The 19,376-nt window shown below is 38.3% G+C and overlaps 1 protein-coding gene and 1 long non-coding RNA gene across 2 annotated transcripts in view; one reads left to right on the top strand and one right to left on the bottom strand.

Annotated features, from left to right (window-relative positions):
* Nucleotides 1-19,376, top strand: part of LOC135794600 (rap guanine nucleotide exchange factor 6-like) — a 49,999-nt gene that overhangs the window by 11,710 nt on the left and 18,913 nt on the right. The window contains 2 exon segments of the mRNA XM_065305933.1: nucleotides 6,016-6,392; nucleotides 7,069-7,152. Of these exon segments, the coding sequence (XP_065162005.1) occupies nucleotides 6,145-6,392; nucleotides 7,069-7,152 (332 nt within the window). The 5' untranslated portion in view covers nucleotides 6,016-6,144.
* LOC135794604 (uncharacterized) lies at nucleotides 4,878-6,020 on the bottom strand. Its single transcript, XR_010548921.1, has 2 exons — nucleotides 5,879-6,020; nucleotides 4,878-5,811 (listed from the first exon to the last, which is right to left on the bottom strand). It is a non-coding gene; the product is annotated as an uncharacterized lncRNA (long non-coding RNA).

The raw sequence follows: 19,376 nt of genomic DNA, 5'->3' as shown, positions 1-19,376 counted from the left end.
GAAATTTCTTATTTCCACATGCTGCCTGCCAGGCGGGATGTGTATAGGAAGTCCATTGATTATTTATTCAATTGGCTTCGTTCGCATCGTGAATACATTTTTCATTTTGTCACGGGTACATAATAGATTTGGAAATGGCGGGTTTACGGATGGTCCACTCGCGGACATGTACCGGATGAGCCGGATTACAATTACACAATTCAGTATTTGGACTTGCATTGTGTTTAAAATTTAGAAAATCTTTTTTGTTTCGCTACTTTTAAATTAGGTGTAAAACAAGCAAAAGTTGCATTTTAATTGGCTTTGGAAAGTATTTTAGTGATTTACTTAGTAATATAACCTCAAATAACCTCTCAGTTGAACCGTGATGGTTTTCTATAATAGATGTGCTGATTTTGTCGCTGAAAATGCCATTTGCGAACATTGCCTTCAGAATGCCATCCCAAATCGAGGGCGATGACTGTTTGCAAAGTGCATTTTCCGATTCATGTCAAATTATTAATTCAGGCGTCCATTACGTCTACAGGCCAACCACCTTGCCAAAAAGCCAAACTACAATTCCCTGAATATTTAACCTTTTTGCAACCCAACCAAAAAATACATATTAAAACCCTTAAAATTGAATTTTTAAAATTGATATCACGTTGAACGATTGAATGCACATTCAAGTGCAAATTGCTCACAGCTTTTAATCCTGCACGCTTGAGTTCTATTCAATTTGCAACTAGGTACCACTACCACCTCCGATATTTCCACAAGGGTAGAATATGAAAACGTGCGACGCCCTTCCTTCCGTCTACTCACTTTAAAATAATATTAATCCATTTCATTATGTAACGGATGCCGGCGTCAACGGCAGCCGGAGGGAGCTGCTGGAAGCACCTGGAATAACAAGACTGCATTAAGCACTCGCGCGCAGGGCGCAGTGTGCAACCCCTTTTTCTGCGCGGGTACTCTAAAAGCTTTCGTAATATGTAGATAGATACGCTCGTCTCATAACGAGTCCAGTGACTGGACCTAAGCCCTATGAGGAGTTCTTGCACTGGGGGCAATTACAAACAGATATTCGAATGTTTTCAAGAGGAGGGTTGATACGTGGTTGAAGGGTTTACGTCCTGCTGGAAATGTTTTGTGGTTGGTAATCCCCTGAATGTGATCGGATGTATCCAAGTGGGTTAACTAAGCTCTTAAATTAAATGCGTACAAAAAGTTGCATATATTTAAGCGCGTTGTTTGGGAATTTAATCAAATTTATGCTAAAATATTTCTGTTTTTTCCTTACACAATGTTGAAATTGACGTTTTAGAAGTTTGTGCAATATTTTAGACACGGTCGCGTATCACATCCGTGAGTCAAGTTGAAATAATGACGATAATAAGAAAACGAGCTGCGTTTTAAAAGTGTAGAAGCGTGAAATAAGAACTCAACTTACAAAGTCTTTGTATTAAGTAAACTTTAAGCAAAATAACATCTCAGGTGTTCTGGTATATTCTGAACTAATGAAGACAATTCAAAAATATCAGTCTCAAACGAAAGAAACGAAGTGGTTGAAATATTAACGTACGTTTAGTGACACCGGAATTTATAACATGCGTAGGTAGTGATTTGTCTCTCTTCGAACCTAAAATTAAACATTTGTCGCATTTGTCGCCTTCTCCGAACACTAAACATCAACAATTCAAACCGCGTGGTGTTAACAAGCGAGATTAATTGGTTTCTGCACGTCAACCAAGCACGAATATAAAATGTGAAAAAAATCTAGTTAAAACAACAATTGTAGGCGTGTTGCAACTTAAAGTGCAGCAAACCACATCAGAGTGTGATATTAACATGTCAACCACGAGCTAAACGTTAAGTTAAACTATGTTTTGTTTGCCTTATCTAATTTTGATCTGCTATCTAAGTGTAGCACTCTTTGATGAGCCGGACTTAACAATGAACATTCTTTTCTTGTTTGACACGAACAGGTTTCAACTTGGGAGGAACTTTTTTAGATAAATATTTATACTTATATCTGTTGCTTTGTTTTAAAACAAGCAATATCGTTATTTAGGAAACAATTTCAGATAAGTAGAATGCACTTTGTGACAAATTTGAAGTCTATTGTTCTTTTTATTTAGACTTTAAGGTTTGGCATTTTGTATTTCTTTGCTTACAGTGACATTTATCGTCTTGTCTTGTATTGTTTAAACTTTAATTAGCTGCTTATCCTCGTGCACTTTTGCAATCAGAGCTGAAAGATAGCTTAAAGTACAGGAAGATACAAAAATTTAATAAAACTCAGTTTTGTTGACTTTAAAAATTGTCGCACCCTGTATTTTAATCTTTTATACGAGTAGGTCTACTAACTTTAGAAAGTGAAATTAAATGATGATTGCAATATAGTCTTGAGCGAATATAATCAGCATTAGATGTTTTTCTGCATCGCTTTGTTTCACTTCGGTAATGTTGTTTTGTTTCGTTGTGATTCAACTGTTTCTCTTCCTAACTTAGTAAAGATTTCACAAAACTCAAACTCAAGTGCAATTACTTTCGCATTTGCATATTGCCGTCATTGCCCAATCGATTTTCATGCTCAATTTAGCGCCTTTTTTCATGACCTGTTTCACATTTCACATTTTACAGCCCAAGTTTCGAGCTGAATATTACGCTGCATCGAAATTTTATCTTTGGGATACGGTTACCTCTACGACGAGGGATAATCGTAAAACTTGCATGTCGAGTCCTGATTTTTTTCGGTGTAAGTTTTTGTATGTTTTTCGACTGCTGGCGAGACGAACAAAAAATTTCTATATTCGGGTTGGTTTCATTCTACTATTGAGAACTATGTGGACGTCGGGGCGACATTAGATTACAGTTTCATAGACTTATTGGTTGTCTACGCATTGATTATAGCAGACTGTTTAATGACCGTGCGAATTATACATTTGGGAACAAAAACACAAATTTTATTGATTTGCGATGAGATGAAAATTAATGATATGTAACCAAATATTTTAATACTGAGTATATATCTACACCAGACAAGTTTTTGTAAAAACATTTCTGCTATCTTTTACCCTTTTTATCTTAAGTTATATCCACTATACCACAAGTATGCTTCACTGCATCATCACTTCAATATATTCAAGATAGGGCTGCAGGCTTTGTTCCGCAAGCGGAAGTCCCTAAGCGCTTAAGTAGATTGATACATTGAGATGATAACCGTGAACGACCAGGCAAGGATTGCGGGAGTGCATCCTCAAGTTGATATTCATCCTGCACGGATTTTCTCTTTCCCTAACATATTCGTACGTTCATATATTGTTTCCGTAGAGTTAGGGTTAAAAAACTGCTAAAAAAACAAAAATTCTCACTATTAGCTCCGCCCACAAATAAAATACGCATGCGTGGAAAGGTTATTATATATTTAGCCTTCAAGTCTTGTTTCTGGAGTCAATAAAAACGAAAGTAGGTATACAAAATACAAATTCAAGAAGACAAAAAATTATTGTTGGATGAATATGGTGGGATCCTTATAAGGTCTCCCTGTTTGGTGGATTGACTCACCTTTGGAGTCTAGAGATTCTTGAATATTGACCTCGACCTGCGTACCATTTTGTCAACCTATAAAAACACGCCAATAAAATTCTGTAATTTAGTAATTTTCGTTTATTGCGGCTTCTCACATGTGAATACAAATGCGTGCAAATGTAATAGCGTCGCGACTAGCGAAAATTAATATCGTGCTGTGTGAGCCGGCAGGAAAGCTGGATAATATCTGCAAGTTCATAACTGTACGCTAATTATGAATGGTGCACCGTACCGGTTTGTTTCATTAATACTAATGTACCCACATGCATGGTGATTTTGTGTGGGAATTTTATTTTTATTTGTAAATAAACATTTTTTGCAGTTATTTCAGTTGTTATTAAATATTTAAGCAGTCTGCACGGGAACAATCGACTATAATTAAGCGCTTAATGAAAACGCGCGGTATTTACCGTTATGTCACGCATAAAATAATAAGGAAATCGAAACGCGGCGGCGTTTAAGTTCTTCCGGTTATTTCTTCTATTTCTAAACGCGCTAACGACTCGCATTACTTGCATAATCGAGCATTGTTTTATTTTTTTACGTCTGTCAGACGGAGGCAAATCATTTTTTCTTCTTCGTATTTTACATACAAACACGTAGCTATAAATGAATATAGAATTATTTTATTTGTTGAATTGTTCATATTCGCACTGAATTAATATTTATGGCATTGCAAGGTCATTGAACAATAAGAATACGAGAATATGTGAGAATGAGAGTGAAATTAATTGAAACTAACATAAATCAGGAAGTATTTTTTTCTTTTGTTGACAAAAAAAAACCATTCCCGAAGGCTTTTTGTCTAATTAATAGCCGATTTAGTGTTTTAGAATTAATTAATGGCTTCGATTTGCTTGTTGGATTAAACAATCTTGTCTATTGCACACAGTTTAACTTAACTTAATCACCGAAAATCCTATTCAGTAAGAGGTTGCAGAGTAACAAACAATTGAAAGAACAATGCATGTTCAAGTGTATCCTTGACTTGGATTTAGAATTACACAGCACAATTAAACGTAAGAGTAAAGTCGGTATGCAGGTAGGTACTTACAGACAAAACGAAAACGAAATTTAATGAATTTTGTAATTGTAAACAAACACTAATAAACCGAGATACAGAAAACAACATCACGAATGGAATTGTGCAACTTTGTGTTGAAATCGTATCAAACTTGAAAAGACAAAGAACTTTTTGCATTTATCTAATCTTATCTTTTTAATCTATGCGTACAATAGATCGAAAGTTAGGTTAAGGACTAGGCGAAACTACTGCCACAACGGGAAAATTAAGAACTAATCAATTCAATTTAAATTTTAATTTATTTTCTTCACGGGTCATTCTGGACGATTTTTTCAGAGTTTAATATATAACATAAAATTTTATTTTATGCGCGGCTGAATTTTATAGCACTTGTTTAGAGCCTAAGACGCTGGAGACGTTTAAGACTTGACAATAACCAATAAAAGCACCTGATATCCAATTTCACCTTGAATCACGACTCGCCGCTGAACTCGACGCCGGCCAAGCACGAAAAGTAGGCCCCTGACCCAGCAGGCGTGTTCATTCTTTTTATGTAACTACTTGTTGTAGTATGCATGACTCTCTGCAAGTGCAGACTCAGCAGGCTCTTCTCGCTTTGTGGTATTGCCAACCGGTATGTACGATTTGGTCTTCCTCGGGTTTATTACATAAGTTGCTCCAAACTAAGCGCTACCGCGATAAAACGCCGCCGGCTTCTTTAATTGCTGACCGGGTCAGCAGCGTCATGATTTCCAAGACGGTTTATACCAGCAACTTCCAGGTTTATGACTTCTGATTTCGGATTGGTTTGGAAAGCAGGAAATTGAAGCCGGAATTATAATCTGTCGTTGGTTTACGGTGAAATGTCATCAATAATCCGCAATCACATCTATTATGGGTATTTTTGGCCAGTGTGGCATTTAATATGCATATTTTGATTGAATGATAGGTGATAATAATTCGGGGGAAACCAAAATCAATAGTAATACATCTGGCGTTGGAATGGTTTGACTATGACTGCAGTGTTTGTGAATATTTTATCAATATTTGGCAACCTGGGTTAGCTGTCTGGCAGACACCCCTGTGTAATGAATTTTCTGCACATGCAGTTTACTCACATCCGAGTGGCGTAGATGTTCACTTCGCTTGGCATCGAGCAAATTTTCAATTTCCCTCTTCATTTCGATTCGTTTCCCCTCTGTTACCATGCACTCCTACAAACGAAATTGTAAATTATCAAATTATATCTGCTTCCGCAATTGCAATTTGCACTCTGCTCACGTGCACAAAAAGTACAATAAACAATTGCTTTTCATGAAAATTTACTCTGCGCTGGAAACGATTGTTCAAAATTCGATAAATGTCATTCCTATCATCCAATCGAACAATACTGTATAATAACAAATCATTTGTTTCAGAATGTCATCGACCGTTATGCAGTCGCGTCGTTTTGGTGCAAGCGGACGTCGAAGCGCGCCGCGAGCTTCTTCAGAATGAGCGGGATATTGAATACGTGCGCGCAGAAAAGTTGCACCACGTGAAGAATCATGCCGGAGAAACCGGTCGCGAGACTTGCAGCGCCATCATGCGGCGGCGGGATGGCAACAGACTGGGATCAGATGTTTGTACGCTCGCTAGGTCGCCCGCCGCAGTGCAGAAGTCTGCAGGATTTACAAGTGATTTATTACGGTCTCAGCGGATTGGAGGCGCTGCAATCTCTGCGTGATTCTGCTTTACGAGCGCTTTGTAAAATAGTTCGCTATGAGAAACACCAAGCAAATGATGTTCTTTACTAGTAAGTTTTCTGTAAAATATAATTACTTGAAGTCGCTTGAAGATGGCGCTGTATGTATAACAACATAAATTCAAATGCTATTTCTTTAAACATTTGAATGTTTTTATTAATATAGCGTCTGATGCCGGCTTAAATATGGATTTAATTTCATGGTTGTGTGATTGAAATTGTTTATTTATTCCGCATCAATGCTAATTATCATTTGCCAGCCATAAAACATGATTAACAGTAAACTAAGCTCTTTCACTAAAAGGCATTCAGTTTGCGTTTGTAAACAAACGAGACGGAATAAAGAACCAGTTCGTGAAGCTTTCCTGGGCCGGCTGGCATTCCACGGAATGCCACGCGCTCGTGCTGAACTCGCGCCACCATGAACTCTTCTCTTGGTCGTTTTTCTTCCGCGGTATGCGTACGGTACGCGTCGTCGCCGAGGAGGCGAAAGCAGAGCTTACTCTCTATGTTGATTGCGATGGTTATTCGGGCATCTCCGAACAGGTTCTATAATGATAGTAATACAATCTCCGAGCAGACAGCGCGCCTGCACTTGCACAGACTATATTTATCCATATTCATGCCTATATGAAGAGGAAAATACGTTTTATATTTAAAATTATCTGTTGGTAAATGCAATTTTAATTTTTTCTTGAATAAAATATTAAATTAAATTGTTTTGCAGCACGGGTGAACTCTCAACATGCTGGTACATACTCCTTTCCGGTTCGGTGTTCATCGATGGCTCCATGTTTCTTCCGCGTTCAAGGTAGGTCACTGCATGCATGCCATTCCAGCGCAGGTACGAACGTCGATATCGCGCACGCGAATCTCCATCAATGTCATCAACTCTTTCATATTATGTGCAGCGGGCCGGCCGCCCGGTTATTTTAACCATTGACAATCGATTAGCCGATACCGGCTCATTGAGTCAGAGACATCATAGACACGCAAGCGAATCTATCGCGCCTTTCGGCCGTCGGTGTTGGTGCTCTGTCATTGTTCTGAAAGCAAAACACATTCGCAGCGTGGCCGAGGCGCGGATGAAAATAGTCGCGATGCCCAACCTGCCCACATTCGAGCGCAAAACTCACAAAAGTGAAAAGTCCTTTGAAGGTCTTCAGGTACTGCTTGCATATTATATTCAAACGTATAAAAAACACCAACATACAAAAACACGCTGGATATAATACAAAATATAAAAAGAACTTGTTTATTTTTATACGTGGAAAAAAATTATAACATTTTTTTACTATCGGTTGATTAAATTTTTACGGTTTTAGTTTTAAATTTTAGAGTAGACGCGCCAGAAACAAATTGATTAATTAAACATGTTCGCCGATATTCGCTTGGTGTTATAACCGTCGATTTCGTTGGGGGAGCGAAAAGTTGCTTAGTTATTTAGCCGGCATCCGGCGGGAAAGCAGTGGAAGCAGACTAACTGAAACCGTAGCGAAAGAAACGCAACAAACTTTTGCGCCGCGTAGAAAATAATGAATGTATCGCCTACACTGCGTCTAAACTTTTGGTTTTTTATATGCCCCGCGAGTTCGTACGGATTCCGCACGCTTTGCGCCCAATTTTTCCTTTTTACACTTGTTTTTGTTCGTGCCAGACGCACACGTCTCACCCTCATAGCAGTAAAAACATAAGCGTGGCTAAATTCGGCCGCACCGCCATCAAATAGAAATAGAATCTTTTTAAAGTCCCTGGAGCTTTTTCAATCTGCAAAAGGCAATGGCTCAATCAATACCCAAGTCCAAAATTAAATTTGAATATTTCTGTTATTTATGGCTTGACGCGGTTTACATTAACGAAACTTTGTTAATTAGGAGCTGCGTTAGTTGTGTAAACTCGAGAACCGTGGACCCAGTCGGATTAGTTCGTTTGAGAGCGAGTATTCCGTAAAACACCGAAATTATTGCATGTTTCAGAAGTTAGATAATAAATCATTAAGCGTGGCTGTCCGTCCAGTTTGCTGGAGTTGCTTGTTTACCTTAATCGAGTTTATATATCTGTGCTTCTGGCATCGAGCGATTGTGAATGCGAATGATATGCACTTAACGTGTGTGTATAACAGATATTTACTTTTTGGGATAGAGATTCGGTTTACGTATATATCAGACATGTTTACGTAATTTTTCTATCATTTAATAATTTTTTAATATTAAATATAAAGAATTTATTAGATATATGTTGTAATAAGTTAGATTTATTTTGATATTTTTTTTAATTTTGGGATATTTTTGCCAAAGCAGAATAACGATTAAAACATTGGGGAATTAAAAAAACTCAAATACTACAAGAAAAACTTCTGGAAAAGGTCATGCCGTTTTATCTGATCGACAAAATTCATCTTTTCATCTGATTCCGAATCACTCAATAAATGAAGAGTGAATTACAATATACATACGCATGCATGTAATTAATTGATTTTCACTCTTAAAATCTAAAGTCCTATTAAAATAAGTTCATTTTAATACGTTTTTGATACAAAATCTTTACATTACGAGAAAATAAGTATTTTTATATACTGCAAAACAAAGTTTATTTGTATAAAACCATTAAAATCCATCTTCAACATGTCCAACTTGTCGGTAGTAAACCTCTCCACAGATTCACCAATTTTTACGTTCTTGGCAGTCGATCAACGACCATTCATTCGCTTTTAATGACACTTTTAGAGGTTTTTGAAATTTTATACTCAGCATTCCTCCGGCGTCGACTCAGAGGATTACAATCCGCGTAAATTTTAGTCGAAATCACAGCCCGACTGTTTTGTCTGTGTTTCCTCCGCAAGTACGATGTTAATGCCACCGAATCTCGCGGTGACTCGGTTAGTTTATTGTTTCTCCAGCGAAGTAGACTGGGAAACCGCATAAATTACGATTTTGTGGATTTTCGTCTCTGAATTACACACGCCGTGCTCGACTAGATATAGAAAACGCGCATTGCGATGAGTGCGTGAGGTCGTTCTTTGTGAATTGTTCAAAGATCTCTTCGGCGGACCAAGAGGAGAGCAATGGCTAATAGATAGTAGTGCAGTATTAAAATATAAGAAAATAAATCAAAAACTGATTTTAATTTAAAATAACAATAAAATAAATTATACCATTAGTCAATTTTAAGTATTGAAGGTAAAGTTAGTTTTTTTAATATAAAATTACCTTGATACAGCCCTGGTGGTATTTGAAAGTACTCGCACGTTGCGGCATAGCCCGACGATGGCGCCACAACCGCGCGATCGTTCCCTCCGCGCCGTTCGTCTCGTTCACCGCGGTTCAGTCCAAAGCAATTGGCGTGTGGAGCGCACGTGTGCTGTGTCTGACGCGTCGCCACCAGCCAGAGACACTGATAAAAGTGCATAACCGCCAAACTGTTGCTTGCGTACGAGACGCGGATCGGATTAAAAACTCCACAACGCCATACCACTCTCCATCAAACACAACAGCATTATTATTATTGCGAATTGTGCGTGAAAATGTACGTCTGAAAACATGTTTTTACCAAATTGACGAGTGTATACTGTGTGTGCGGTGGAGATCGCTGGCCGGCAGTGTGTTGTGTTGTTGTTGCTCTCGTACCGTACTACTACCTGAGTCCGAGAGTTACTCAAGGAGCGCGAAGCCGAAGGCCCCGAGGGCCAAGACAAGAAATCACAAAAATATTTCCACACGCAACTAGTGTAATACTGCAATCGCGCGAATCTAACCGGCGCCGCACAGAAAAACAGTTTTGCAAGTTGAATGTTGTGCGGATAGTTGTGTTGTGTGCAATTTGAATTCTTAGAAATCGTGCGGTTGGAAGTTGAAGTTGTTAAAGTTGCATAATGCGATTATAGGCAGGCGGGAACTGAGTGGACAGTGGTGCACACGACGGATATGTTTTATATTTTGGATTAATCAAGCCCCCAGCAGTAGACTGACGTCGAGTACTATTACGGCAACAGCATCATAATGGGTAATAATCATTTTTATTTACGTTTCATCAAGGTTACCACCGCGGCGTGCTCTTCTCTCTCGGTCGGCGCGAACAATGGACAAGTTGCCGCGCGCCGCGGTGTGTTCAATGACGATGGAATAACAAACAACTTTTTTTAATGGCGGCATCGACGCCATTTTTGTTGCTTTACTTTTCCATGCATAAAAAACTCATGTTTTTAGTTTATGTAATTAGATTTGTTGGGTCTACGCAAACACTTTGTAGATTCTCATTGTGTGAAATTGTTTGCGCGTCTTGAAGGATAGGAAAATTTTATTAGCGGCTATTATGTCACGTCGTCGAGTGTGAAAAATGCAAATTGATGCTTAAGAACGAATATACGGCATAAAGTAACGCGTATTGCTTGCGCGATGTTGGAGGGAATGCATGTAGATGTAACGGGTTACATAAAATACCGAGTGTTGCGATGTTATCGACAAATTATATCAGCGAAATTTTGCTCTATGGAATTTCCTGTAAAAAATGAATAACGACGTTCTTTTATATAAAAGTCCGTTAAATTTAAGTCATATCAGTACAAATATTGATTTCCTTGAGGTTTCTTAAATCTGATTATAATTTGAGACGTTAGATTACATAAATTCATACTGTATTTGCGTTTTATAACTTATTAAATTAAATAAGTCCTTATTTAGTGTTTTCATAACATGGCACATTTCAACAACGCCACGCCAAGGTTCCATGTGTAGTTTTGCAACAATTCGAAAATCACATTCCACTGTTTACTCTGTTTTGTGTAGTAACATAGCATTGTAGATTTTTGATTATTTCTTTTCGTTCAATTACACTCTCCGTTGAATAACTGCATTATGCGCAAGGGTGAAAATAGGAAGCGGATCATTAATATGATTTCGTTTCTCGTACACACATGCATCGCTGCCAATTAAAGTCAAGTCGAAAAGCTTCCATATTCTCCGGCGGCTGGTGCGCGAGCTGGATTTTCTCTTGCGTGACAACTACAACGAGCATTATACAAGTCGACACTTCTTACGCCGTCGCTAGTTACGTGCCTATATTGCATTATTGTGAAAAAAATGTTTCGTGCAATGTAGCATTACTTAATCACGTATGTTGTGCATTCATACATCACAGCAAAATTTGTTGATGGTTTATCTAATATTTTTTGCAATTTTCACTTATTACCTACAATTACTTATAATTTCAAGTGTTTTGTGTTTTAATTCTGATTTACTCAGTATAAACATAGAGTGTGAATAACGTTTCATCAATACTCGTGAGTGCGTAATTAGAAACAGAAATGTAATTGAATATCATACAAGCAGAGCCTTTACATTAATGTATTAATTTAATAAACAACACGGTATTCACTAGAACATTCAATCGCATTGTGGTGCTTATTATGTTTCAACGCAGCGTTCGCCACCAACGTAAAAATGTTGTATTATAATGTCTATTGACGTGTTTGCGTTAGCGTAGCGAATGAAATAATCGCGACTGTAATTACGTAGAAATCAGAATTGAAAAAAGCAACTACATACTTTACGCGCAAGAATTGAGGAAATTAGAATCGAAACGAAGCGGCAAAAGCAAATGAGCGGCGAACGAGTGCGGACATGGAAATTAACGCTCCGAACGGTATATTACGCCGATTGAAATGATTTTCAGGAAATCCCGCGTTCAAGTATTAATAACTCGAAAAATATAATTTGCTATTTCTGTTTGTACAAATATAATGATTTTATTTTTAAAGCTTGCGGTAATCCAAAAATATCTAGATAAAAAATTACTTAATTGCAATCAATTTTATCGAACATTACGAGCTATATCTCTCTGCCAACAAGTCCAGATTGGATAAACTTGTAGAGTGCAAAATACTCTCCATATGTACACCTTAATGGCATTTCCTCGTTTTATTTGAATTAACTTCCCTTTTTCGTTTACATGAGAGTATTTCGGATGTGTTCGAGCGTGTTCGCCCCACGGATGTCTTTCTGTATCGAGGGTGTTTATCCGTCGCAGCCGCTCGTTACATCGGCCGAAAAGGAAATGTAGTACGAACGAGCGTTTTTCGATTTCTCGCATGTTGCGTGCGTTCGGCGTGTGTCCGTGCGTCGGAACGCTTTTCCCCTCGCCGGATGGGGCCATCTGCCCAGCCAAGGTCTGGTTTTGTTGACGAAGGAGAAAAAATGTGTAACGGCGCGCACGTTTCAAAATTTCTGGTGCTTTCAAGACCAGCAATTTTCCATCTTTAAATGCACGTGGGGTGATATTTTGCGGCGAAAATGCACGTTCACGTCGATTACCACTGCGGCGACGTGCGAACACAATAGCGTAATGGTCAAAGCATTGATTTATTATCACGCGCAAGGCGATGAATCCCTCCGAGCAATTACCGTTTATGGCAGGCTAACTTCGTATTGATTTGTCGACGAACATTAACTTACATCCGATTTAGATAAATATATTCCAAGTAATGTAACTTGTAATTTCGTTTTCGTGGAAGTATATAGAATCTGAAAGGCACGTCCGATTCCATTGTGAATTTCCTTTTGCTGCGAGAAAATCTGGATGTTTTTTACGATCTGGCTGATCGGAAGAAGAAAGTTGGCGAGATGCTGCGAAATGAGGCCAGACTCAAATAGTAGAAATTCAGACTTCTGTTGTCGATTCCGAGTCGAAATCAATTGAGATTCCATACTGTCGAACAAAAAATACTGATGTATCCGAGGTCAAATCGAAGTCTAAATTCGTAATAAAATAAATAACATAAAAAGGGGTAGAAAAAAATAAAAGATATAAATTTATTAACTCTTGTCAAGTTCAGAGATTATTTACTTGTGGGGCATGAGTGACCTCGGCTAATAATGTACGGTAAGATAATACAAGAAATAGGTGGTTCTCGACTTCGACTCCTCTTGATTGTCATGGTGCTTTGCTCGGCTGCCTCTGCAGTGTGCAGCCTCTCATGCTAGAAACGCCTATTTCTCTGGTGCGGTTGCGGCGGTGCGCGTTTATATTTGCGAAAGCCGCGTGAGAACCTCGCCTCGGCAGCATTTGAGAATTTGCTCTCTGGCGGCGCAGCACGACGCGCCAACTGCTCGATAGACAAACAATCCGCATGCCTCATTTTGCAATCACGGAACTCACAAGAACCTACTTCTCTTCTACTGGTTCTAGTTAGCGCACCGACGCAGCATTTCTTCCATAGAAAAAGATACATAGTTTTCATCTCGTCTTTCTCATCTTCCTTTCTGAAGGTAATAAAAAAACGTGTAATATGCTCGATGGGGTGGCCCCCTTTTAAAACGCCATCCTGCAGTTTTGTTTGTGTGTAGTGTGTGCTTTTATGTAGCGCACTTATTCCGGTTTTAGTATGGCTACTCATCCTCTTGTGAGCACACTTTTCGCAATTACGACTAGAGCAGAAACGTGTTAATAACAAAAGAAGAAACTGGTGTTAAAACTTTACGCTAATAGCCCTCGGAGGACACCGTCGAGAGGCGAAGATATATTGTTAGCCAAGGATTAACTAGTTATGTCTGAAGAATGACAAACTATTTCGCCGCGGCGTAATTACGACAGCTGTGACGAGGAGGCGCAGACGAATTATGGGAAATGCTAAAATCTGTGATACTTTCCGCCAAGTTTTAATGCGGTTTTAACGCGGAGAGTGTAGAAGCCGCCTGCGCGCACACTTGCAAGGATTCCGTAAAACTTTGCGCTAAACGCTTTCAACTAAAATGTTTAAAGTTGGCTGCTTACGATTATAGCGCTTTTGATGATTCTACTCGCGTAAACTAAGCATCAAAAACAAACAAACCTTGGTTGTTGTTGAAATATTTCAATGTCAGACGCATTTCTCACCAGGCGATTTAGATAAGCTCGTCGCCTGCGCGCGAAAATCTCAGTGGCAAGTTGAAGAATGTTAATTATACAATTCAGTGTTGCATTCAAATTGTGTATTGGTTTCACTTACTGATAGTCTCCCGCAATTAGGAACCGAGTAACCTCACTAGCCTCCACTCAGGCTTGAATGGCGCACACGCATTCGAGCTCGCATCGAGCATTAATTGCTCGCTTTACTGTTAGATCAACGCGAGGCAATGCGGTGTGGTATTGACAGTTAGTTAGTCGGGGAATTGTGGATTGTTAATTCGCAATCGGCGTGAACTAAACTGAAAACAGAAATAATCCTCTTGTATATGAATGGAATGGAAACATCAATGTTGTTATCATCATCATGAGCACTCGGTTTGTTTAGTCCAAGTGGATGTGAATGTATATTGAGACTAACGGAACTAGCTTGTTGTGTGTATGGCTAAATTACTATCTGCTCGTGCGCATTTAGTTTATTATTACAAATAAAGTATGTAGGTAGTATGTGGTCCTCGTGCATCAAGCGCAGACTTGTCGTGAACTGCATGTGCATATTTGTGTCGGCATTACGTCGATGGCTTCCCATTATGACAGCGGAATAAAAGTCGGAATAACGGTGAGTGGTGCAATAAAAGCATATCGTAAGGAGTGTTATTATGAGTCGAATTAGATCTATAGTTGCATCATAAACCTTTTATTTATTGAAACAAGTTGTACATGTTTCGTTTTATTTTACAAACATTCTTCAAATATTTAATTGTGTTTTAGTTTCGGTCATTGCTCAACCTGTTCTTCGTGTACGTATGATTTAAGTAATGTTAAAATTACGGGTTTGAATAGAATTTCATTCTATTTGCTCAGTTTTCGCATTAAATTTGTAACACTGAGGAATGTTGCGCTCCCGTAACTCGCATCATTCATTCTACAATCGTAGACGGGTTTATCCTCTCCGATGTTTACTCTCGCGAAGCGTGACATCTCACAATGACGTTCATATAGCACTGCAGTGCAGTGTAGTATACTCGTAGGTATAATACTATGAACAACCTGCAATGCCGGAAAATTACTACACTCACACATTATCTTTATTTGCACATCTTCTATTTGATACGGATCATCAAATTCCAGTTGCTTCCAATTGCAATGGTTTTTCATTGGTGATACATTTATATAAATTGACAAAGATTGATGATTTTGTGTGAATCACAGTACAAATATTTATAGCACTGAATTAGTTGTATTGTGTTATCACTGATAGATAAACACATTCTCTGTAAACCGGATCGGGCAGGCGCCACGCGAATTCGTATTTCCTTTCGCGTCAGCTATTGTTGTAGACGGCTTTATCAAGAATCGCAGAATATTGTGATTCATATGAATCTTACTCATTTCGTTGCGCACAGGAAATGTATGTCGTCGATGTGGCGTATGGCACTCGCTGATGTTAATGACACACGATCAAGAGGCGGAGAGACTGTGTTAAAGAACGTCACTGTAAGTTATAATATAAGGAAGGGATTAAAGTCTGGTCGCTTCTTCAACCTGCTGCTGCTTCAGCGCATTCTTCAGAGTTCACTGAACATTCTCTGCATGGAATATTAAATAATAGATTCACTATTCATAGAAAGACGATTAGTAGAAAGCTTGGATAAAAAAATATTATATATTGAAGAATTTTTCTGTTTTATACTCTTTAGTTGTGGAACAATGTACAAAAACGAAATTTCTTGTTTCTTGTTTGATCGACATTGTTTGCTTCTTTGCTTGGAAACTTTATAAAACTGTATTTCGTATTTTCATTCAATGGAGCGAGTGGGACGTCGGTATCTAACTCGCATTCGATACAATGGATGTTTGTAATGGAGTGCGGGCATCCGTTTTAATTAGATGTTTATTCTATTGTTCTTTTATTCAGTCATTTCGATTGTTTCGACCACACTAATAACACCACGCTGTAAATTTTTATTGTTTTTCTTTTTTGTGTGCTGAGGAAAACTAGGAAATTCCATTATTGAATTCAATATTTATGCATGAGGAATTTAATTTTTAAATAGCGATGACGTTCGTGTTTAAGACCTTCTAATTTGATCAATTTAGTCTATCTATGGCATGCCGGAAGACATTTTAAATAGTTGCCAAATCAATGTCAAATTGGTTACGTGCACATATTTTTAATCGCGAATTGCGAATGAAATAAAATAGGTATAATAGGGATATAAATGTAAACTACTCGTAAAACTAGTCAAGTGAGTTTAACAATGAAATTCGATTTATTAAATACTATCAAACTCGATGTTATACAATAAATGAAAACTACGGGTTATACAAGTGTTTATTATAACAAAAAGTAAAAGTGGTACATTTAGTTTCAAGCGCTGTTTTATACAAATAATTATGCATAAAAAAAGTACCGTTACACTTCAGAATTGTAATAATTAATGTTTTTCTTTTTTGTTTCAGGTAAGTCTCAATCACGAGTGTCCACTACCTTCACACCACAATGTTTGTATATTTATTTAGTGATATTGATCTACTTGTGACACAATCTTTAAATATGCGCGCGAAATTTATTGCAAATTTACGCGCCGAATAGGTACGCACTTAAGTGAAATTGGCATTGGACTTTGATCTCTCGTTAGCGATTTATGCAGCACCGCCACTGGTGTACAATTACAATGCCAAAGTTCACACCATACACAATGGTGTTGTATTATTCTAAACGTCAGCTTCAATCATCAGCAATTTATTACAAAAATATTGTTTTGCATGAACGACGCATTAGCTTGTTTAGTTAGATTCGAGAAAGTGGAAAGTGCGGTTGGTTAATGAAGACATGTCTTTTCGTGTAGTTTCCTTGAGCGAATTAAGTTCTTATAAAGTTTTCTAATTGTGTAGTGTTAATGTGAAGTGACATGAAGAGAAAGAGTCTTGCGATGGGTGTTCAGAAAATTGCGGGCATGTTCAAGTAGGTTTTAGTGTAATTAGTTAATTGCACTTGAGTTGTTCGTAAATAAAATTACCGGCAAAATTTTTATTCTTTGTGGCGCGGCGCAGTAATAATAAAATTACGATCGTTGTCTGTTTTCGAATAACCTAGATTCAGCGATTTACTTTATATCCGCAGACTTGCGTAGGTAAACAGCCAATTTCGAACGTTATATTTTTTCTTTATTTCTCGGCTGTTTTTTCCATTTTCTTAGCGTTTTTCGTGTCATCTATAACCCACGCTGTGGGGCCTCCACGAGTTACTATAAAATTCGAGCACTTCAACTTATTCTTCTAATATATTTCCATTTCCTGCGGAATATGGGATAAAAAAACCTCTATCCCTTATCTACCGAAAAAAATAAAATGGCTTTTTGAGTCAGGGCGATAAATTTCCCTTCCGATTTATTTCACAATGTCGTCGTTGGGTTTGTATGCAAATCTGTCTTAATAACTTTTTAATAAATTCGTTTTCGTAAACTCTGCGATTTTTTATTTTTTATTAAACGAAAGTCTTTGCTGGGTTAAATAAAACCTAATGGTAATGAATGCGTTTGGGCTTAGGTTCTACGTGAATAAATTTCCAAAGTTCCGAAAAAGGAAACCGCTTGTCGCAACAAACTCGTTGGTTTAATCCTACCGAACGCGTGCCCGGCACTTTGTCGCCTTTTACTTTACTTCTTGAGCTGCGGGAATTTGCGAAAGATGTCGGGGTTATATGCATCGCAAGTTTTAATGTTGCGTCGCCGGATGTAAGAAAGACAACCCTGCTCGAGTTCGCTGAGAAATATATTAAAGTGGTAAACACACGCGACGTGTATTTGTCACGCTTATGATTTATGGTGTCGTCACACCATCCCTGCTCACTTTTCGTTTCTTGCGCGAAGAAGTTGGCGTTGGCGGCAAACGCTAACTATAAAAAAAGCTCGATATTAGTTGCAGAAGTCGACACAGACGCGCCCTTTGCGCTCGGCAACATGCTGGTATAAATATGCACCCTCTTCGGTGCAAATTGCGAACTAATAAAAAGCGAATCAGCAAAAAGAAATGTTGCTCGCGCGCAGACTGAATGCCAATCTTTCGTTTTGGGGTTTCGTTCGTGATTCACGTTCAGGCATTCATAGAAATGGGAAGTGCTATTTATTTTTTTATATTTATCAAAGGCGATTGTCAGGGTTTGACTAGCTCATTAGCGTTTATTGTGTCGTTTTAAGTATTACTAATGTTACAAAAAAGGGGTTACAAAAAGGTCACATTCATTATGGTGTGCGATTCGGCGATGTCATATGTTTTGGTTGATTTTATTGTCAACATATGGGATTTCACTTGAATTCGATGCGATTTTATGGGGCTCGGTTTATACTCGGGGATTTGGTTTGCTTGGTGGTTTTGCAAAGAGTACAAAGTGTCGATTGTTCGCCATTCGACCGCAACACATTTTCTAAATTGCCGTATCCCATGCTCTCCCTCATTGGGCATAAAACGAACAACTTCTGTCGATGCCCATAAACGTGCACCGAAGATCATAAGTCTAAACAACCGCCAGAAATGTGCTACCAAACGCGAAACGATGTATATTTACGAGTAACTCTGTGGTTTGTTGCACTACGAGTACAAGGGCTGCGCACTGCAAGATTGTGATACACAAAGTGTTTGCACAACAGCACTGTTCGACACTGCGGGCCGTTACACGCGCTGTTACTGCGCTAATATCGTTTAAGATTAGAACGTCGACGCGAGAGACGTGAAGCTTAACCTACGGAAGAGCGGACCCTTTTACTACATTAGCCTCGAGGAAATGGGGGAAAAGGAAAACGTTAGAATAAGGGCGCAAGCAATTAATTTGGATTTTCGTGCGCGTTCATTAAATTAACGCGCGTGCAGTTTACGTGTTTATATGTTAAGCCGAAAATGGTGCGGTGTTTAGCATTACCATAAAACTAGTCGAGGGGATGTCGAAAATTCGCCGTTGCGCTTTTGCTTTTGATGCGAAACTGTCAATCAAAAAACTGCATACAAATCAAAGTCTTTTGTTGCGGATTGTTACTTTTACGTGCAGTTAATAATACCCTTATTATATTGCGCAAGTAACAATTGCGATAGCAAATTGAATTTGAAAGGCGGCGCGCACAAATTGAAACGGAATTAAATTTATTGAATTGAAAGCTT

This window comes from Atheta coriaria, unplaced genomic scaffold (assembly GCF_025399875.1).
Source record: "Atheta coriaria isolate IRGN ID8LTWV9N9 unplaced genomic scaffold, Caltech_Dcor_3.1 hic_scaffold_6_pilon, whole genome shotgun sequence".
Classification (NCBI taxonomy): Eukaryota; Metazoa; Arthropoda; class Insecta; order Coleoptera; family Staphylinidae; genus Dalotia; species Dalotia coriaria.
The sequence above is the reverse complement of the archived record's forward strand: the minus strand, read 5'-3'. Positions and strand labels throughout refer to the sequence as shown.